The sequence below is a fragment of the Podarcis tiliguerta genome (assembly GCF_965153285.1).
Source record: "Podarcis tiliguerta genome assembly, chromosome: 6".
NCBI lineage: Eukaryota > Metazoa > Chordata > Lepidosauria > Squamata > Lacertidae > Podarcis > Podarcis tiliguerta.
The window spans coordinates 53,040,666-53,059,641 of NC_139539.1; the positions used below are offsets into that span (position 1 = coordinate 53,040,666).

Consider the following 18,976-nt stretch of genomic DNA (forward strand, 5'->3'; position numbering starts at 1 on the left):
TAGATCTTTGTTGTTGTTGTTTAGTCGTGTCTGACTCTTCGTGACCCCATGGACCAGAGAACACCAGGCACTCCTGTCTTCCACTGCCTCCCGCAGTTTGGTCAAACTCATGTTCATAACTTCGAAAACACTGTTCAACCATCTCGTCCTCTGTCGTCCCCTTCTCCTTGTAGATATTTATCCACCCCTTGTTCTTGATGTAGATCTTCATTCCCTGCTTCTTCCCTGATGGGGAGGGGGGCACCATTTTGTGATTGGGGTCAGGGTCCAAAATGTCTCAGGCCAGTCCAAACTACTCACTGACCACTAGAGGGGCGATGCAGCCCTCATCCTCAAAAAGGTTAGCCACACTTGCTTAAAAAAAAAAAAAAAGATTGCTACAACATATATTTCGTCAAGCAATATTACAGGAAAGGGTGAATTCCTTTAGTTTCTAGGCGACCATCTTTCCGAACTGCTGTGCAACCTTTTTAATAACTCTGGCTGCAACTAACGGAGTGTAACGTTTCTATTTGTCCCGGCTCCAGAGCACAGCTAACATTGCTCCCTACTGTCTGCTGGCTCAGTTCCGGGGAAAGGATATTAAAATATGTGCAAAAAGGGATGGTTTCCCCTCTTGTTTAGATTGTCTCCAAGCAAGCTGCACCTGCCTTGCCCCTTTGCTCTTTCTCCCAGATGACACAACTCCTTCCTCCCGTTCCTCTTCCCCCACATCCCCTAGTGTTTGGCAGGGGACAGGCAGACTCATAAATGTTCTCTTCATTTGCTAGTGAATCATTCTCTCCGACTATTGAAAAACAGGCCTGCACATTGCATTAGAGCAAACGGCTCAGAGCGTGCTAGTGGAACATTTCTCTTCCTACAACATGACCCAGAAGCTGAGCTTTTCCACACGTTCGACTGATATAATGTGCTTAATGCAACGTTAGCACCACCTTCTGGCAACAAAACGAGAACCCTGGAATTTCCTGCTGAGTTTGAAGTGACAGGGGAAAGTGGAGGAACCTAAATCAAAGCACCAGTGGAATTGCTGGTTCTCTTCTCTATCTGCTCCCCCTTGCAGTGGAGTTGCGGGAAGAGAGAACCAGCTTCATCCTTTTCTGCTTTGTTCCACCTCTAGAGAGGAAAAGGCCAAAACCCACATAGACACTCTGAGAAAGGAAAAAGGAAAACTTTTTACCTCCTCAACTTTAAAAGGGAGGCTACCTTCCAAAAATATTCCAAAATACCCCACACACTTTCATAGGGGACAAAACTGATCTGTGTAAGTGTATGGGGAGGCATCTCTGACTGGCATTAAGACTGGACTGAATATCCCTTAAACAGACAGAATATACAGAGCTGTTTGTCCCCCATGAAAGTGTGTGAGGTATTTGCCATTAATTTAGAATGAAGCACAACTGATTATTTCAAAGCATAACTTTTTGGGAGCCCTACTACTACTACTACTACTACTACTACTAATAATAATAATAATAATAGCTGTGGTCCTTGTATTAAAGTAAGCAACACACACATACGAGGGTTGGCTGCCCTTGAAGGCAAATTGGAAACTTCAACCAGTCCAAAATATAGCAGCCAGGTTACTAGCTGGCCTTCCACTTAGAACTAATATAACCCCTATTTTAAAAGAGCTGCACTGCTTGCCAGTTTGTTTCCAAGTCCAATTGAAGGTGCTCATGCTAGTGTTTAAAATCCCAAATGTCTTAGGCCACAAATATTTGAAAGACTGTCTCCTTCCCTACAGACTCTCTTGCATGTTAGGATCAGCAGAGGGGGCCCTCTTGATAGTTCTGGTCCCCTTAGACATTCAAGTTGGTGGCGTCACAGGAAGTAATTCTAAGTGTCAGGTCCTAAGTTGTGGAATTCCATCTCCTTGGCCTTTGACACTGAGACAGAAGGAGGTTCCACCCTATTCCTGCAACTGTAATTTGTTTATAATTGTTTTTAATGTTGTATTTTACATTGATATAGCCTGCCCTGAGACCTTCTAGTGAAGGGTAGGTGGTAGTGGTGGTTGTTTTGCATAAATAATTTCCAATCAGTGTGTCAGCAAAAAGTTTCCTGTATTGTGAGATGGAAAAGCAAAGTCTGGGAAATTGCCCTTGTCTGCTTTTTCCACACACACAAAAACCCTAGCACAACGCTTTCCAACAGTTTCAGAAATGAAGAAAGGCGATTAGAAGCACACTTCCTCAAAATGGCCATTAGGGGGAAGAATAAGACAGAAAATGATGGGTTGCTATGGCAGTGTTTTATGGCAGATGACATTGCTAGAGGGGAGCTGTCCTTCATAATCAGGTAAAATATAATGGTGAACACTTATCACTTGTAAAACCTGACGATTCGTAACATTTTCTTCAGGAGGATGAATGTGAAACCTTCTGCCCTGTCCAAAGACAAGTGCAGACTCTTCTATTCTGTCTCAAGTCTGTGGAGTTTCTTCAGCAGTACAATTCTACACTTGGCTACAGAAGGTGTATACGTAGATGATTCCAAGCAAGTGTGTGTATATATGATTGCAGCCCAATTAAGTCCATTTAACCACAAACATAAGAGAATGTTGGTTTTCTTTAGAGGCAGTGTTGGAGAGTTGTGGGTGAGGGGACACTCAGTGGAGGAGCATCTGTTTTGCCTCCAGAAGCTCCCGGGTTGAATCCTTAGCATCTCTTGGTAGAGCTAGGGGAAGCTTCTGTCTGAAACCCTGAAGAGTCTCTTACAGTCGGTGTAGGCAGTACTGAGCAAGATGGGCACAGTATAAGGCAGCTACCTCAAATGCCTCATGGCCACCAGCTCCATGCTCTCCCCTCTTGTCTCCTTCAGCATCTGGCTACAAAAAAATAACCCAGAAAAATCAAAATTCAACCTAGGGGTCATTATTGGGACTATATTATGTCACATGAATCCTACAATTCCATTATGGAATGTATAACAGACCTGTCGGAACAGGGCAAGACAAGTCTAGTTAAATGAAGCTTTTGTAAACCTAGAAGTGCTGGCTTTCCTTCATGGTGAGCTCTAATTTGCCTTCCTTTCTGGGTAGACCCATACAATTCCTGAAAATGGCCAGTTTTCAGCATCAGGGATCAAGCTAAATCATTTGGCCAGCTAAACTGAGGCTCCTTCTGGTGGCTGACTCATGCCCTTTGGTTTCCTTTCAGGAAGTGGGCGGTAACGTTTTTTGCCTTCTCAGGCTAGGACTGCCACTTGGGAAGAGAGATCCTTTTCTGATGACTGCAGATGGTTCTGCGAAGGAAATATGAGAAAGATTCAGTGGATCTCTAAGCATCTCCCGATAGGACTCTGGAGACAGTGCCCAAACACCTCCCTGAGATTGAAGAAATGAGATCCACTGCCTGGGACCGCTAGGAACTGCCAGTTTTGGGGTCTTGTAGATCCTATCTTTGGGCACATCCCTGGCTCAGCTTCTCCATCTTCCTGCTCCCTCCACTCTGTTCTGGGACTGTTTAAACCCTTCTCCTGATCCTGTTCCTCCTTTAGCCTGATCTCAACCAGCTTTCCCTCCTTTCACTTATTGGGCTGACAAGTGAGTGAGCCATGAACTGCCTGATTTATTGTTCAGGGTGCCGGCTCTCACCAGCATGGTCTCTGAAAGGCCCGACTGTGGTGCCTCCTGGTGGGACCAACCATGGCCATCTTAAAGGGATATACTGCAAGAAAGCCATGTGCAGTAGGCAGAACCCCAGCAGTTCCTCACACGGAAGCAGGATGGGATATTATCTACCTTGAACTAAAAGGAAAAGGCCAGTTTTAATGGCCATTTTGGCTGTGAGTCCTGGGAGACCTGTCCCCTACCTTGCAGGCCTTTTCTACCTGGCCTGGGAGGGCATGGCCCTGACTGACTCCAACTACAAAAGCTGAAGCTGCTGAACAAACTCTGGGGCAGGATAGAAGAAGAAGAAGAGTTTGGATTTGATATCCCGCCTTTCACTCCCCTTCAGGAGTCTCAAAGCGGCTAACATTCTCCTTTCCCTTCCTCCCCCACAACAAACACTCTGTGAGGTGAGTGGGGCTGAGAGACTTCAAAGAAGTGTGACTGGCCCAAGGTCACCCAGCAGCTCCATGTGGAGGAGCGGGGAATCGAACCCATTTCCCCAGATTACGATACTACCGCTCTTAACCACTACACCACACTGGCTAGGATAGAGTTGGGGGGCTTTTGAAAGGGTTGTTTTGGCATCTTTATCTTAGATCTTGTGATTTCTGTGTAAGTTGTTCAGTTTGGTTGTATACTTTTAAATGCTTTATTTATTGTTTGTGACTACCTTTGTCAAGTTGTGATCATGTTGTAAGCTGCTTTGAACATGATTTGAAATGTGACAAATAAAATTATGTGTGTTTGTATGAGATACCCAATGCATTTGGAGCTTTTGATAAAATCACTGCTATAAACGGTTTTCTCCACTGCCACCCCCACAAGTACTCATATCCAAAAATTAGTTTTTTGAAAGATGCTGATTGCTTTGTCATGAGCCCTGAGTGCATTTTTTAAATCAAGCCAACACAACTGTTTCGGTGTGAGAGTGTCACCTGATCTTAAATTCTACTAAGTGTTTGCTTTCTTACACTTGTGAGCTTTAAATAACAACTCAAGCGGGTTGATTTTCAGAGTAACTGTGGTCACCTGGAAAGAGGCGCCACTTTCTAACCTTACATACTTCATAGTACTGCCATGCAATTTATTGTGTTTTACATACAGTGACCCATTTTGCATGTACTGCTAAGTCAAGCCATGGGTTGTCTTTTATTTGTTAGATGAGTTTGTTTGTCACCAGGAGTGGTTTAGTCTCAACACTGATCTGGCCTGCTCTTTCCTTCCTTCCTTCCTTCCTTCCTTCCTTCCTTCCTTCCTTCCTTCCTCCCTCCCTCCCTCCCTCCCTCCCTCCCTCCCTCCCTCCCTCCCTGACATTTACTCTAAGACTTAGAGATGCAGGGTGAAATATGGTTATTATTACTGTCTACTAATAATTCACTTGCCAAAAGGGATTGCCCAGGTATTTGGCTGGGGAACAAGCACCTTTTGTTGAAAGAGCACCAGAGCAAGTCACTCCTGTTTCTCTACTTTCTTGATGTTTAGCACCAGAAAAGAGGAAGTACGGTAATCCTCTTCTTCTGTAATACAGATCACTAATGTAAGCAACCAACAGGCATGGGCCACTTCCTAGAAGGACTTCTCCAGCAGTTTAAAGGTAAAGGTAACCCTGACCATTAGGTCCAGTCGTGGCCGACTCTGGGGTTGCGGCGCTCATCTCGCTTTATTGGCCGAGGGAACCGGCGTACAGCTTCCGGATCATGTGGCCAGCATGACTGAGCCGCTTCTGGCGAACCGGAGCAGCACACGGAAATGCCGTTTACCTTCCCGCCGGAGTGGTACCTATTTATCTACTTGCACTTTGACGTGCTTTTGAACTGCTAGGTTGGCAGGAGCAGGGACCGAGCAACGGAAGCTCACCCCATCATGGGGATTCGAACCGCTGACCTTCTGATCAGCAAGACCTAGGCTCTGGTTTAACCCACAGCGCCACCTGCGTCCCCCTCTCCAGCAGTTTAGTAAGGCTCAAATGTTTCAGGGGTAGAGTTTGGCAATCTTTTGTAATATGGCTCCCTGTGCAAGGCCAAAATTTAGCACCCCTAAATGGATCTTCTCAATTATAGATGTTCTCATTTTTGTGCCCCTTCAGCTCAGTGCCCTGCGTGGGGGAAGCACCCACACTGCCCTAAATCCACTGCTAGAGAGGGGTTGGTCCCTGCCTGCTTGAAGGAGGCAGTGGCAAAACCTCTCCTTGAGAAAAATGCCTATTCACCTTTTTAAGGTGTCATGGGGCAAACACACATTCAAGAAGTTGATGCAGGTGCTCATCTGATAGACATCGAGCTAGGTAATCTGTGGTAATCTGCAACCAGTCTTGGGTGGAGTCTGATCGACTGTGAGCGGTTTTTCTGGTCAGGTGATTTTGAATGAAACTACCACAGTGTAAAGAATCCAAGCCAAAGCAAATGTCATTCAGCCCCGGCTTCAAGTTATCAAACACAGGGGTGAGAGGGAGGGAGGAGAAATGTAGGCTGCCTCAAGCACACATCAAGGAGTGCTAGCGAGGAGTGTCCAAGCCAGCCAGCCAGCCTCCACTTTGAGATGAGCCAAAAGTAAGGTGAGGCAATAGGAGGAGGAAAAGGGCAAGAGAGAAGGAGACAGAAGCTCAAGGTATTGTAGAACTTGGCATCATTCAAGGGGCCAGGATTATCCTAAAGATACCATAGCAGGGTTGAATTTATCAGTTGCTAGTTGGGAAGAAATAGGCATTCTAACAATAGAATCCATCCTATGGAACATTTGTAACAAAATTTTATAAAGCCACTATGCAGTATTGATGTTTTCCAATTATAAAAGCTCTGGATGTATGACTTTTCTCCCCTAATAGCTTTGCTATTAGTATCTTGCAAGATAAAAATACATCTTTCTCAGCTATTATTTTGAAAGGAGCACTTATGAATCATGAAATGACTATGTTGTTGTTTGTGAGGTGCACTTTGCTTTCAATCTGCAACAGGAGTTGCGAGTGACTCAGGAGCTGTGGAAGGGCAGGGCAAGCAGGACATAAGTAAGGGAAAGAAGAATGCTGGCTTGGGAAACCCTGCAGCATATAAAATCATAGAATTGTAGAGTGGGAAGGGATCCCGAGGATCATCTAGTCCACCCCCCTGCAATTTCTTTGGGTTGTATCCAATGTAGTGCTAAGTTTAAAAGGATTGGCAATGAACTTGTTTCACTCGCTCAGGAATAAGGAACCTGTGGCCCTCCATGAGTTTTGTAGACTACAGCTCCCACCATATTTTATCATTGCCCAAGCTAGCAGGGGCTGCTGGGAACTGGAGTCCAATGGCATCTGGTGGGCCACAGGTTCCCCATCCTTACAGATTGTCTTGTTCAAATGTCTCCTCTTGTGCAAGGGGTTATGCCATTGGACAGCTTGTATATACAATTGTATATACAATTTGTACAGAAAAGAAAAGGAAATTCTACCGCATTTCCACCAACCCAAGCTCTTGTGTAACCATTGCATTTATTTTCCCGGAACTTGGTTGCTGCTTTATTTCAATAGGTTAGTTTATTTTACCTTATTTTAGCTCTGCTTGAGTTATCAGCTGTGTTTTATTCTGTATAATGCTTTCAGTACTGATGCAGTTTAATACTGATGCCATTGATTGCCACCTTGAAGATTGAGGTAGTAGATGGTGTATAAATATTTTAATGAATGAAGAAATAAAATGAAATAAAAATGAATGGTTTTACCCATGGTCTTGTTGTAGACTGCTAGCACAGTCTGAACTCTGTTGACAACATTGCTACAATTATTAGGGAACAATAAGAATGTCACCAAAATGGCAAAGACTCTCCTCCTGCAAGAGAGGGGAGTGGTTGTGGTCGGGAGCCGGACTCCACCTCAAGCAGGGGGTGTTAGCCCCCTGCCTCCCACTCACCTGGCTGGTGCCCACGCCCACGGGCAGGCACCCAACCAGGTGCCTGCGAGGGGGCGTGTTTAGCAGCCTAAATTGCTGCGGCAATAGCCTTCTGGCCTCACTTTTTGTCGTCCCGTCGCGAGTCACCCACCCCCACTCCCTTAGAGCTCAGGGTCTCAGTTTTCTTTTGGCCTTGCTATGGACCTTAGGTTGGTCGCCCTGGTTGTCCGGGGGGCCTGGTAGGAATTTTTCCATTTGGCATTAGGCTTTTTGGTTTTTTCGCCTACCTCGTAGCAATCGTCACAACTTTCGTGGTATTGGTGGGTAGGTTAGGCATTGGAATAATGTGTTGTGGTGTGTCGAAGGGCTAGGTGTGGCCATCGCGTGCGCCTTCAATTTTGGGTATTCCGTTAAAGGAATCCGGTGGTCGTGTATTCTGTCCGATGCCTGCTTGGCGGGAGGCCATGGCACGACCCTCGGTGACATCAGGGGAGAGCCTATAGTTGGATTAGCATGGTGAATAAACCCCCTTTGTTTTGGACATCCAATGCCTAAGCCAATACCTTTTCACTGCTGTAATCAATAAAGTTGTGGCCTTTTCTTTCCCATTAACCTTATATCACGTGTCCTTGTGTTTTCATTCCACTACGCGGGGATCTGGTCCTCGAACCACAATACATTGTTTCTTGCCATTAAATATCTGAGAGTTATTAATATCTTGTCCCACGTGCCCCAGATCTCCTTTCTGGTTGAAGTGGGGCACCTTTTTACTATTACTACTACTACTACTACTACTACTAATAATAATAATAATAATAAATTTAATATTTATACCCCGCCCATCTGGCTGAGTTTCCCCAGCCACTCTGGGCAGCTTCCAATCAAGTGTTAAAAACAATACAGCATTAAATATTAAAAACTTCCCTAAACAGGGCTGCCTTCAGATGTCTTTTAAAGAGAAGATAGCTGCTTATTTCCTTCACATCAGAAGGGAAGGCATTCCACAGGGTGGGCGCCACTACTGAGAAGGCACTCTGTCTGGTTCCCTGTTACCTTACTTCTTGCAATGAGGGAACCACCAGAAGGCCCTCAGCCCTGGATCTCAGTGTCCAGGCTGAATGATGGGGGTGGAGACGCTCCTTCAGGTATACAGGACCGAGGCCGTTTAGGGCTTTAAAGGTCAGCACCAACACTTTGAATTGTGCTCGGAAATGTACTGGGAGCCAATGGAGATCTCTCAGGACCGGTGTTATGTGGTCCTGGCGGCCACTCCCAGTCACCAGTCTAGCTGCCGCATTCTGGATTAATTGCAGTTTCCTGGTCAGCTTCAAAGGTAGCCCCATGTAGAACGCGTTGCAGTAGTCCAAGCGGGAGATAACTAGAGCATGCACCACTCTGGCAAGACAGTCCACAGGCAGGTAGGGTCTCAGCCTGTGTACCAGGTGGAGCTGGTAGACAGCCAGGTGGAGCTGGTAGAATTGCATTTTCCATGGCACCCAATTTTCCCAGATGCACCACACATGAATGGGTGTGCTTTACCAGCTCACAAATCCTGTAGCTGTCATCTTGTGAATAGGTACCTACCGGGCCCACTTCCCAGTACTTACTGAGAGTGGTGGCATGGCCAGGAGGATGTGATTGCCAGCGCCACATGCTTCTGTGAGGCTTTGTAAGCAAGCAGTCCCTTGAATGTGCAATGCATGCCAGAAGACTAGAAAAGCTAGGGAATCGTCGTTCTTATGGTACCCAGCTTCCACTTACATGTAGTGATATTCAAGAGTTCAATGAAACAGAAGCCTTTGTGTCTTGAATGGAGATGGGCAAGCCACCCCTTCCGTCAGCCTCTGATGCAATTTGGAGGAAAGGGGAGCAGAAAGGTCTCATTCAGTGAGCAAAGACTGAGCTGGGTTCTGAGGTTTTCAGTCTGTGATGTGTAGGGATGTCATTTATCCCCACCACCAGCACCATATATGTACACACATGCATATATGTAAATTTAAGGAAATAAATACAGTGGAACCTTGATTCCCGAATGGCTTAGTTGCCGAACAGATCAGCTCCCAAATGCTGCAAACCCGGAAGTAAGTGTTCCTGTTTGCGAACATTTTTTGGAAGCTGAACGTCCAAGACAGCTTCTGCTTGAGTGCAGGAAGATCCTGCAGCCAATCGGAAGCCGTGCCTTGGTTTTCGAACAGTTTCGGGAGTCGAACGGACTCCTGCAAAGGATTAAGTTCAAGAACCAAGGTACCACTGTAATACTATAAGTTAAATAAAAATGCAATGTATCTCAACATAATGAGGAAGTCTGTGACCTGATTTATGTGCCATCTAGCTGCTAACTGAAGATGGGTTACTTTAAGGCCCCTGTTCTCATTTCTTAGGGGTCTTTATCTTTGAACCAGTGTTGATCCTCTATTAGAAGCTTCTTTGGTTTGTGTTCTGCAAAGTAGAACACCTGGCTACTTTAATGCCATTTCCTCACATTAGCAATGCCTAAGGATGCCAGCTGCTGCTGTTGGCTTTGTGCGCAGCATACATTTTATGCACAGCATACATGCCCCCCCCCCCCAAGAATCCTGGGAATGGTAGTTCGAGAATGCTGAAAATTGTAGCACTGCGAGGGATGAGCTACAGTTTCCAGGATTTAGGGGGTTGGTGCTTTAAATGTATGGTAGGTATGCAGTCATTGTTTGTTTGTTTTCAGATTAGGCACAGACTCCATTGGGTCTGGAGCTATGTATCCTTTGATTTTTCCTGATTCCCCACCCCCACCCCACCCCATTGCTAAAGCAGTATGGATATAGATCTGTATCCTTTTGCCATATATTCACATTGTGTGATCTTCAAGGATTGTGATCTCCTGACCTGAGCGTCCTAAATCTTACCTGTAGACAGATGTTTGTAGACGTGCTTCTTGAAAGACCTGTGGGATGCTGGAGTTACTATTTAACACAATAGTATTTCAAAGCTTACCTATTCTCAAGGTGCATCACGTAGACAAGATTTTACAGTTTGCTAATGGTTCTTGCAGAAATCATTGTAGTGAAAAAGCAAAGGTTGCCTATAAGTCACACAGTGGTTCAAATAATATTTCTGGAAAGGCACCATGAAACTATTTCCCTAAAACCTCTCTTTCAGCAGCTTAAAGAAATGAGATGGCAGGTCTTTCATGACATTAAGTTAATGTTTAAATAGGTTGTTCAGCAAAAAAAAACACCCATGGTTTGGGCTCCTTGTTCAAGAAAATGCTGCTTCATTATTTGATGGTGGCTTCCATTCCTGCAAGCTCACCTATGCAATCTTAATAAGTAACCTAAAAGCTGACTTGTTTGATTTAGTAACCATGTGGGAAATTTGTGTCTAAATTGCTGATCTTTGCTTCCTTTTCCTATTCTTGGGATGGAGCCCTTTGGTTTTATTCTATCAAAATGTCAAAATCTATTCAGAATCTTATTTCTGCTGCAATGTTTTGGGGGGAAATCTGTTGGACGTTTGCTTGCCAGTAGTGGATTGAACCAAAGCTGGCAGAGACAAAAAGATGCTGGACTAACTAATTTTTTAAAAATGACATTCCTGATTCAGTTGTCACCATGTCTATGCCAGATCAGAATTCCTAATCCCATGCAGGTCTGCTCAGAAGTAAGCCCTTTAATAGGAATGCAGAACAGTTAGTACAGCAGACCAATACAGCTCTAATCTAGAAATCTAGGGAAAGTACTTACTTTTTTATTTTAGTGTGTTATACACACAAATAGCAGAAGTCTACTGATTTAATCTCAGACAGCAGAAGAAACACCCCCCCCCCCGTCAGACAATATTGCCCCCTTTCAATTGTCCTGAAAATGCATAGAAAGATGAGGGAACACTTTTTGAAAACAAGGAGGAAGCAAAAAGGAAAGGAGGAGGGAACTATGAGAGAATGGAAGACTGAGCAACATGAGGAGGTGCCCAGGAGGTCATGTCAAAGCTATATGAAATCCTCAGGTTGCCCACCTGCTAGCATCTCTGTTGCTATTATCTGACTACATATTAAGACCTCCACAAGGAGAGAATCCTGTGACTGTGAGTAGGACTGCCAGTGGGAATTTATTTATTATAAAGGTAGGAAGCATCCCCTTAGATGCTTTTTTCTTTTTCATTTTAACCGGTGCTAGGCTGCAGAAACACTCCATTAAGAGCCAGTGTGGTGTAGTGGTTAAGAGCGGTAGTCTCGTAATCTGGGGAACTGGGTTCGCGTCTCCGCTCCTCCACATGCAGCTGCTGGGTGACCTTGGTCCAGTCACACTTCCTTGAAGTCTCTCAGCCCCACTCACCTCACAGAGTGTTTGTTGTGGGGGAGGAAGGGAAAGGAGAATGTTAGCCGCTTTGAGACTCCTTAAAGGGAGTGAAAGGCGGGATATCAAATCCAAACTCTTCTTCTTCTTCCTTTAACAGGACGAGCTTTCTCCTATTCTACCTTGCTCATCTGGTACACTTTCTCCTCTTCCACAATTGTCCTTGTTCATTTTTTTGTGACGCTACCAGTGTTTGTTTAATGAAGAATTGTGTTGCTATTGTGAAAAGTTAACTGGAAGTCCTTTACAAGTGTGACGTGCAAACAATCCTCGCCAACCTACTTCAAGGTGCAGAGTGCATATACTCTGTTCACAGTGAACATGAAAGCAGAGGGGAAACATAGATGGCCCCAATGAAGGAAAATAATCCAGACTGAATGTTAAAGCAGATTTTATTTTTTACCACTTTCCCCACAAGATGGTGCTGTGCTACCCATGAATGCATAGATACCATTGTCTTTACGGTTCCTAAATTGCCATTTGAGAAACTATTTTATTAGGATTGGTGAAACAGTGTTACAGCTAGCGCCTGTGACCATTTACTGAAAATTAAATCCCACTGAGTTCGGTAAGCATAACAGCTCTAAGTTCTGTTTCTGTGTGTGACGGAAGGCTGGCTAGCTAGCTGGGAGGGTTGTCATCACCTCCACCCCGCTTGAAGGAGAAACGACTCACCCTGTGTCTGTAAGAACCAAGGAAGCCATCTAAATTGCGGCATAAAATGGCTCCCCGTCTGAAAATGGGAGAATCTATGCCAAAGAGGAAGCTCTGACAACCAGACTTTGGGGACAGGGTTAGCATTATATGTGGCAAGCCTCGTTTCGGTTTCTCTATCTTCCATACTTCTGTGTACCAGTCAAGCCCGCATAACAGCTGTTTCCATAACAATTATCAATAAAGTAATTATGGCGCAATTCAGCCCTCTGACACACAGAGCTAAACTACATTCCCCCTCCTGCCCTGACTCACGAGCTGTGGTACAGCCACGTCAGCAAATGTGCTTTGCGACGAGATGCTGCAGCTGTCAGTATTTAAATGCCAAGGAAGGGGGCTGGAGAAAGCTTGCTGTTTCTAAGAAGATGCATCCAATGTCAGAGTGTCATGGAAGAGAGATAGCTTGTCTAATGGAGATCACTGCTTTGGGCAATTTTAGAGATAACCAGATCTGGAATCAGTCCCCACAACCACCACCTTCAAATAACTTGGGTTATTTCATTGCCCAATGTTGATCCTGCTTTATCCTCTTCTACTTACCTATTTAAAAGCTGTTAGTACTGAGGTGGCATCTAACTCTAGAGCAGCAGCCCTGAGCCCAGGAGCTACAGCCAGAAGTGGCTCACCCTGTGAGGCAGAGCTGCAGAGCTGCCCAGCCTCTGCCACCCACCAGGAGAGAGGAAAGATGGCTGAGAGGCTAGGGGGTGTGGGCATACCAGCAGAGACAATCTGGTGCTCCCACCAAAACGCCTTCATTGCTCTGATCTCCTTGCCTCCTTCGTTGGAGGTTTTTAAGCAGAGGTTGGTCATCTGTCATGGATGCTTTAGTGGAGATTCCTGCATAGAAATTCCTGCAAGAGATTGGACTAGATGACTCTCAGGGTCCTTTCCAACCCAACTCCCAGTAAGCAGCAGCAACAAACTTGTCAGGAAGCCCCAGCAAATGATCCACTTCTGGATATAGCAAATCTCTACTACAAAACTTTTCTTCTCCTAATCTCTGTTTGTGCCTTAACTGGAGGGGATCAGCCAGGAGGGGAGTGTAGAAATTCTGCCTTTATTTCTAATATGTTCTTCTCTTCAAAACGTTAAGCTAGAGATTGCTACCAGGTGACCTGTTTATACTGTAAATCACTTCAAGATGGCTTATGGGAAGCCATTCAGAAGCCCATGGGGCCAAGCAAAAGTCACACAATGTTCTGCCACTGAGAGGTCAAGAAGAATCAACAGGGTTGCACTCCCCCTGTTGATCAACAAAAGGGGGTCCTCTCTATCAACAAAGGCCATTCATTTAACAGGAGCCTGAACTGAAATGGGGTTAGAAACTTGGTCTCATCCACACAACTAATGACATATCAAGCCAGGTTATGCAGGCTTGGTTTATGGACTCTTGTTATGCACCTGTTACGGCTGAAATATTTGAATTGGCCACAACTCTCTTTAAAAATTCCAGAACACAATGCATATATGTGAGAAATAGCTGTGACGAAAATGTTGTTTAGCTGCTTCAAACATTACAGCTGAACAGCACAGATCCATACAGTATACCAAAGCTGCAACGTGCGAATTGTCTGTTTTGATGGACATGCCTGCTTCTTCATCAACATTCTCACATTCTCAACCCGGTTAATTATTATTAAAAGGGAGTAATGAAGAGAAACGTGTGCCGAAGTCCATTGTGAGATAAAGAGGCAACAGGCGACACCTTTTTGGGCAGTCATGAGCCAAACACCAGCCACTACTGAGCCACCCACTGCCAGGCCTGAAGAAAAGAAACTTGCCTTTGAAGTGCCAGACATCATTGTTGTCGTCCTTTATTTCGCCTTTGTCCTTGCTGTTGGAATATGGGTAAGTCAGTCGTTTTGCAATGACTAGAGGTGCTAGATGTCTCTTGTTTTTAAGAAAGGCCTCTTCACTGAACAACATAGCACTGTAGTGATGCTCCTATTTAACAACATCTCTTTTCCTTTTAGCTGCATAGAACAGAACCAGGTTTCCTCCCTTTTCCCCCCCATCCAAGGTCCTAGGTGGGCATAAATCTGTGTTCAGCTGTGCTTTTCAGAGCTGCAAAGCCATTATTTTTTCCCTCCTCTTCATTTCAGTCTTCTTTTCGAGCCAGTCGGGGAACAGTTGGTGGCTATTTCTTGGCTGGAAGATCCATGACATGGTGGCCGGTAAGTATGTAATAACCCACAGCTTGAGAACAGCCTTTGCCAGATGTTGTAGATGACTGCAGCTCCCATTAGTCCCAGGCAGTGTAATGGTGGGAGCTGATGGGCGCTGAGTCTAAGAACATCTGGGGGTGCCCAGTTGGTTGCATTACTCTTGATCAGAGGTGGCCAGCCTTCCAGATGTTGCTGGAGTAAAACTCCCATCACCAAATCACCATTGGGCTTGTTGTCTGAGCTGATGGGAGCTGGAATCCAGTGCTTTTCTTTCAGGGGGTATTGAAGGGTACACAGTTCTGGCACCTTTTTCCCCTAGAAGAAAAGTACTGCTGGAATCCATCAGCATATTGAGGGCACCATGTTTAAAAAGCAGTATTCCTTACAGTGTGGTTTAAGCAATTGACATATATGCAGATGTCAAGGGATAGTTGAAGGCTGAGAAAGAGGGAAGATGAAACTGGGATGATCCTTGCTGTGGTGAAAAACAAATGAAAGAACGCTGCACTAGCTGTAGGAGGAAAGTGGTGAGGGTGGGGGTGATAAGAAAGGAAGAATGTGGCATATCCTTCCTGCTGTAACAAATATGTAGCTAGGAAGGTTGTGCCAACTGCTGCACTCTCAGCATCACAAATCATAGCCTTGTTGCACGGTTGCAAAGCAATTAGTACAGCAAGCACTGAAGGAAATACATATTGAAGATTTAAAACTTTAGGGGAGTTTTAAAAATACATAGTTTACAGGAGTGTGTGTTTGTGAGTGAATATGGATGTGAATATGGCAATTGCAGCCAAAACACTGTTTCAAGGGAAGTCCTAGTGGACACACTGAAACTCAATTCATGAACAGGATTGCACTGTTAAATTCTCATGCACCAAATGAACCACCAGTGATGTAAAGCAGGGATAAGGAACCTATGGCCCTCCAATTCCCATCAGTCCCAGCCAGCATGGGCAATGGTCAGGAAAGATGGGAGCTGGAGTCTACTAACATGTGAAGGCCTTGGGTTCCCCATCCCTGGTGCAAAGTCTTTAGGAACAGCAATAAACAAGGGAGGAGCTCTTCTCTATTTCAAGCAGCCATATTGCTGGGAGCATATGAAGCGTATCAATTCTGGAATTTAATATATATCAGGTAACATCAGGCTTTTGCAAAGTGGCATTGTTGTTGCAAATAAGAGAGCCAATTTCTTTTTTAAAAATCTAGCACATCCAACAACCCTAAAGATAAAAACAAAAACAAGGCCTTTTTCAAATAAAAATGAAAATTAACTCAAGTTCAAGAGCAGTTCCCATTCCTCTCATGAAACAACGGCAGGAGTCTCTTTTGCACTGTCTAGTAACTTCTTCATTTATTGAGCAACTGTGTTAGGACTGCAACTCTCCACACTAAACCACCCAGATATAAATCTCCAAAATGATTCACTGGAAAGGCATAAACCTTTTGAAGGACACATTTTCTTTGGAGCAGAAAGGTAATATAACAATAATTTAAAGACCCAGAGAAATAAGTGTCAGAGGAGTAAATATCCTTTTTGCCCTGTCACAAAAGAACACAAAGCTGTAGATCTTGCAAGTGTTTAACTGCAAGCTGAATGCAGTTTTGAACTCCATCATTAATTGTAAATTCCATAGGCTACGTTTTCTCCCCTGGAGACACGCACTCGCACCTGGTTATTGTTCTAATGCGCTTTGTGATTCACTTTCTCCCAGGTGACATGTAAGCATTGGCTTACCTGTAGCCTCTACAGTTTCATTGCAGGAAATTTAAGGGGCTGCCAAGAAGTCAAGTGTCCCCATCATCGTTCCTGCTGGACTTAGTTTTTTTAGGGGGGACAAAACTTCCTGGGAACTGAATCCAAGGATTCCCATCACCCTGAGTAAGATGGCTGTTTAGCATTCTTCATTTTATTTATTTCTTGTTTTGGTATCCCATGGAAGCCCAGGGCAGCTAACAGCAACAGCAAGACACAAAATATAATAAAACAATGATTAAAATATCTAGCAACATGGAGCCTTTAATTTGGGATGACTCCTAAGTGTCCTTTCTAAATGAAGACCTGATCTAATAATCCTGCTCCTGTTGCATGAAATCTCACATTATATACTACCTTCAACTTTTTACAGATTACCTACACTGTGGGTTACCAGAGTTTGGGTTCAATAATGTGGAAAGGCAGCATACAGAGTTCCCAGAGAAGAGGGATTGATTGTTAAACTACTTTGGGAATTGTCGCTCTCTGGCGGTGGAGGAATAGGGATCACCTAACAACTCTCAGCACCCTTAACAAACTACAGTTCCCAGGGTTATTTGGGGAAAGCTATGACTGTCTAAAGTGACATGTATTGTGCCAATGAGGCCTCAGTTATGAAGCAATTCCCTTTCCAGGGTTTCACTTTGGGGCTGAGAGGACCATTACCTAAATCATAACAGGCCTTGGTTTGGGATAGGAAGTAATGTTTGCCTAAATGCTTAACTCTGTCTCAGGCTGATTAGTGTGACTTTTTCTCCCCCAAACCTGGAGGAAATGTTGGTAGAGGATGAATCGCCGCACAACATCCTTTTACTGCCTCTGTGTTCCAGGATATAGGGAGCGCATTATGGGTTTAGACCCAACTGCTGCTAGGAAAATGATAAACTGGTTACTTAAGGCCACTGTGGCATTGTATTACATGGCTTTACGTCACCTCTTTTATACTGTCTACTACAATAAGGACATGTGTCTTAAGGTAAGTGTTTACATTTCTTGGGAGCCTTTCTGTTTACCCAAGATATGAATGCGTATTGTAGCCGTTAGTCTTTCAATCAGAGGCTTCCCAGATGAGATGTTTGCAAGTGTTTGCTTCAGGAAAGGTTTTCAGTCTTATCTCGTATTAATATTTTAACTATCCCAAAGGTGAGGAGCAGGTCAGATTCCATTAATCTTTGCTTAGGGCTCAGCAGCGAAAGAGGCAGAAAGACCTGCTACTTGGAAAAGGAAAATCACAGAGCAAGTGAGGAGGCAATACCTTTTATGGGGGGTGGGAACCCAGTAATGTTGAAAATGCTGGATTACAAAAAATAAAAGTGTAAGTGTTGAAAGCAAACAGCAACAAGGGAGTAATGTCACATTGGTCCAGTAACAGGTAGAAAATTAGGAAAATGGAGCAGACTAGTCTGCAATCCTTTCCCCTAGTATTTTGTTAGGTTGTTGAGTCTTCTTATTTTCACATATACATAAGGAGTAAGCATTCAGGAATATTGTCCAGAGACATCTGGAATGGACGAAGCACCTACATTTCTGTGATATAAACTATGGGGTCAAAAGCCATAAGTTACCTCTAGTCACATAAGCGCTTTCCTTTTAAAAAAAAGAAAATAACAAAAAATATTTCTTGCAATCACATCAGGAAATAACAGTACACAGCCAGTATGTACTGGATACAACCTGAGGTGTGCCTCATAACTTATGTCTACATTTTCATATCTTCTCCTCAGTAACAGCACTGTTAAAATAAACCCAAGGTATTTCACAGTCTCTAACCTTTCACAGTTTACACTCTGTATATTTTTAACCAAACAGAGCCACCTACTTTGAACACACACTGCTGGGCTGGGTGCCCCATTGGTTGTCAAGGCAATATTTTCCTTCATGGCAGGCCAAGCTGAAGCTTCCAGCATGCAGTATAAATATTTGCCCGCAGATATGTCCTGCATTCTTTCATGTAAGACATGATCCAGTTCCACCCTAACCCTGCTCCAGAGTCCCGGGTTTGAGATGCTCCGGATTGGTTGTGACACTTGACTTGAATCAAGTTGTCTTTACATTGCAGAAAACATCAATCCGTGTAACTTTGGTGAATCCTTGAAGTTCTCCTTAATTACAATGAATATATTACAATGAAAAATTGATTATTACATGATAAATATTTAAATGTGTTTATTTTATATACTTACTTTGAAAAACATTTGTCCTTTGCAGATGTAAAGTGGCTAAAATGCATGATCACCATTGGTGGCATGGCTGATCACACTGCTCAGCCATTAACCATCCGAAAAGCATAGATTGACATCTTCAGTCTCAACATTTGCACCACCATTTTCATTTTTAACACAGTTACAACATTCTTAAAACATCGTTACATGCTGTGCAACCTTGTTCCTCTTGGCAGTGCCACTAATTATGCACATTATCCAAATCTGTATATTTATATTTGTACATGTAGCAAACTTAAAAGTTTGGCTAGTTGGGAGCTTCATATTCAGCTGGTTTGGCCATTGGCAATGATTAACCTGAAGTGTAGG

At 44.1% G+C, this 18,976-nt stretch overlaps 1 protein-coding gene across 4 annotated transcripts in view; it reads left to right on the forward strand.

The window, feature by feature from the left end:
* Nucleotides 1-6,039: 6,039 nt before the first annotated feature.
* Nucleotides 6,040-18,976, forward strand: part of SLC5A9 (solute carrier family 5 member 9) — a 36,270-nt gene continuing 23,333 nt past the window's right edge. The window contains exons 1-3 of one of the 4 annotated variants that reach the window (XM_083447854.1): nucleotides 6,040-6,223; nucleotides 14,171-14,375; nucleotides 14,630-14,701. In XM_083447854.1, coding sequence (XP_083303980.1) covers nucleotides 14,247-14,375; nucleotides 14,630-14,701 — 201 coding nt within the window. In that variant the 5' untranslated portion in view covers nucleotides 6,040-6,223; nucleotides 14,171-14,246. Of the gene's footprint in view, nucleotides 6,224-7,101; nucleotides 7,122-9,004; nucleotides 11,661-11,913; nucleotides 14,376-14,629; nucleotides 14,702-18,976 lie in introns of those variants that run through there. The other 3 variants (XM_083447857.1, XM_083447855.1, XM_083447856.1) reach the window with 3 other exon arrangements.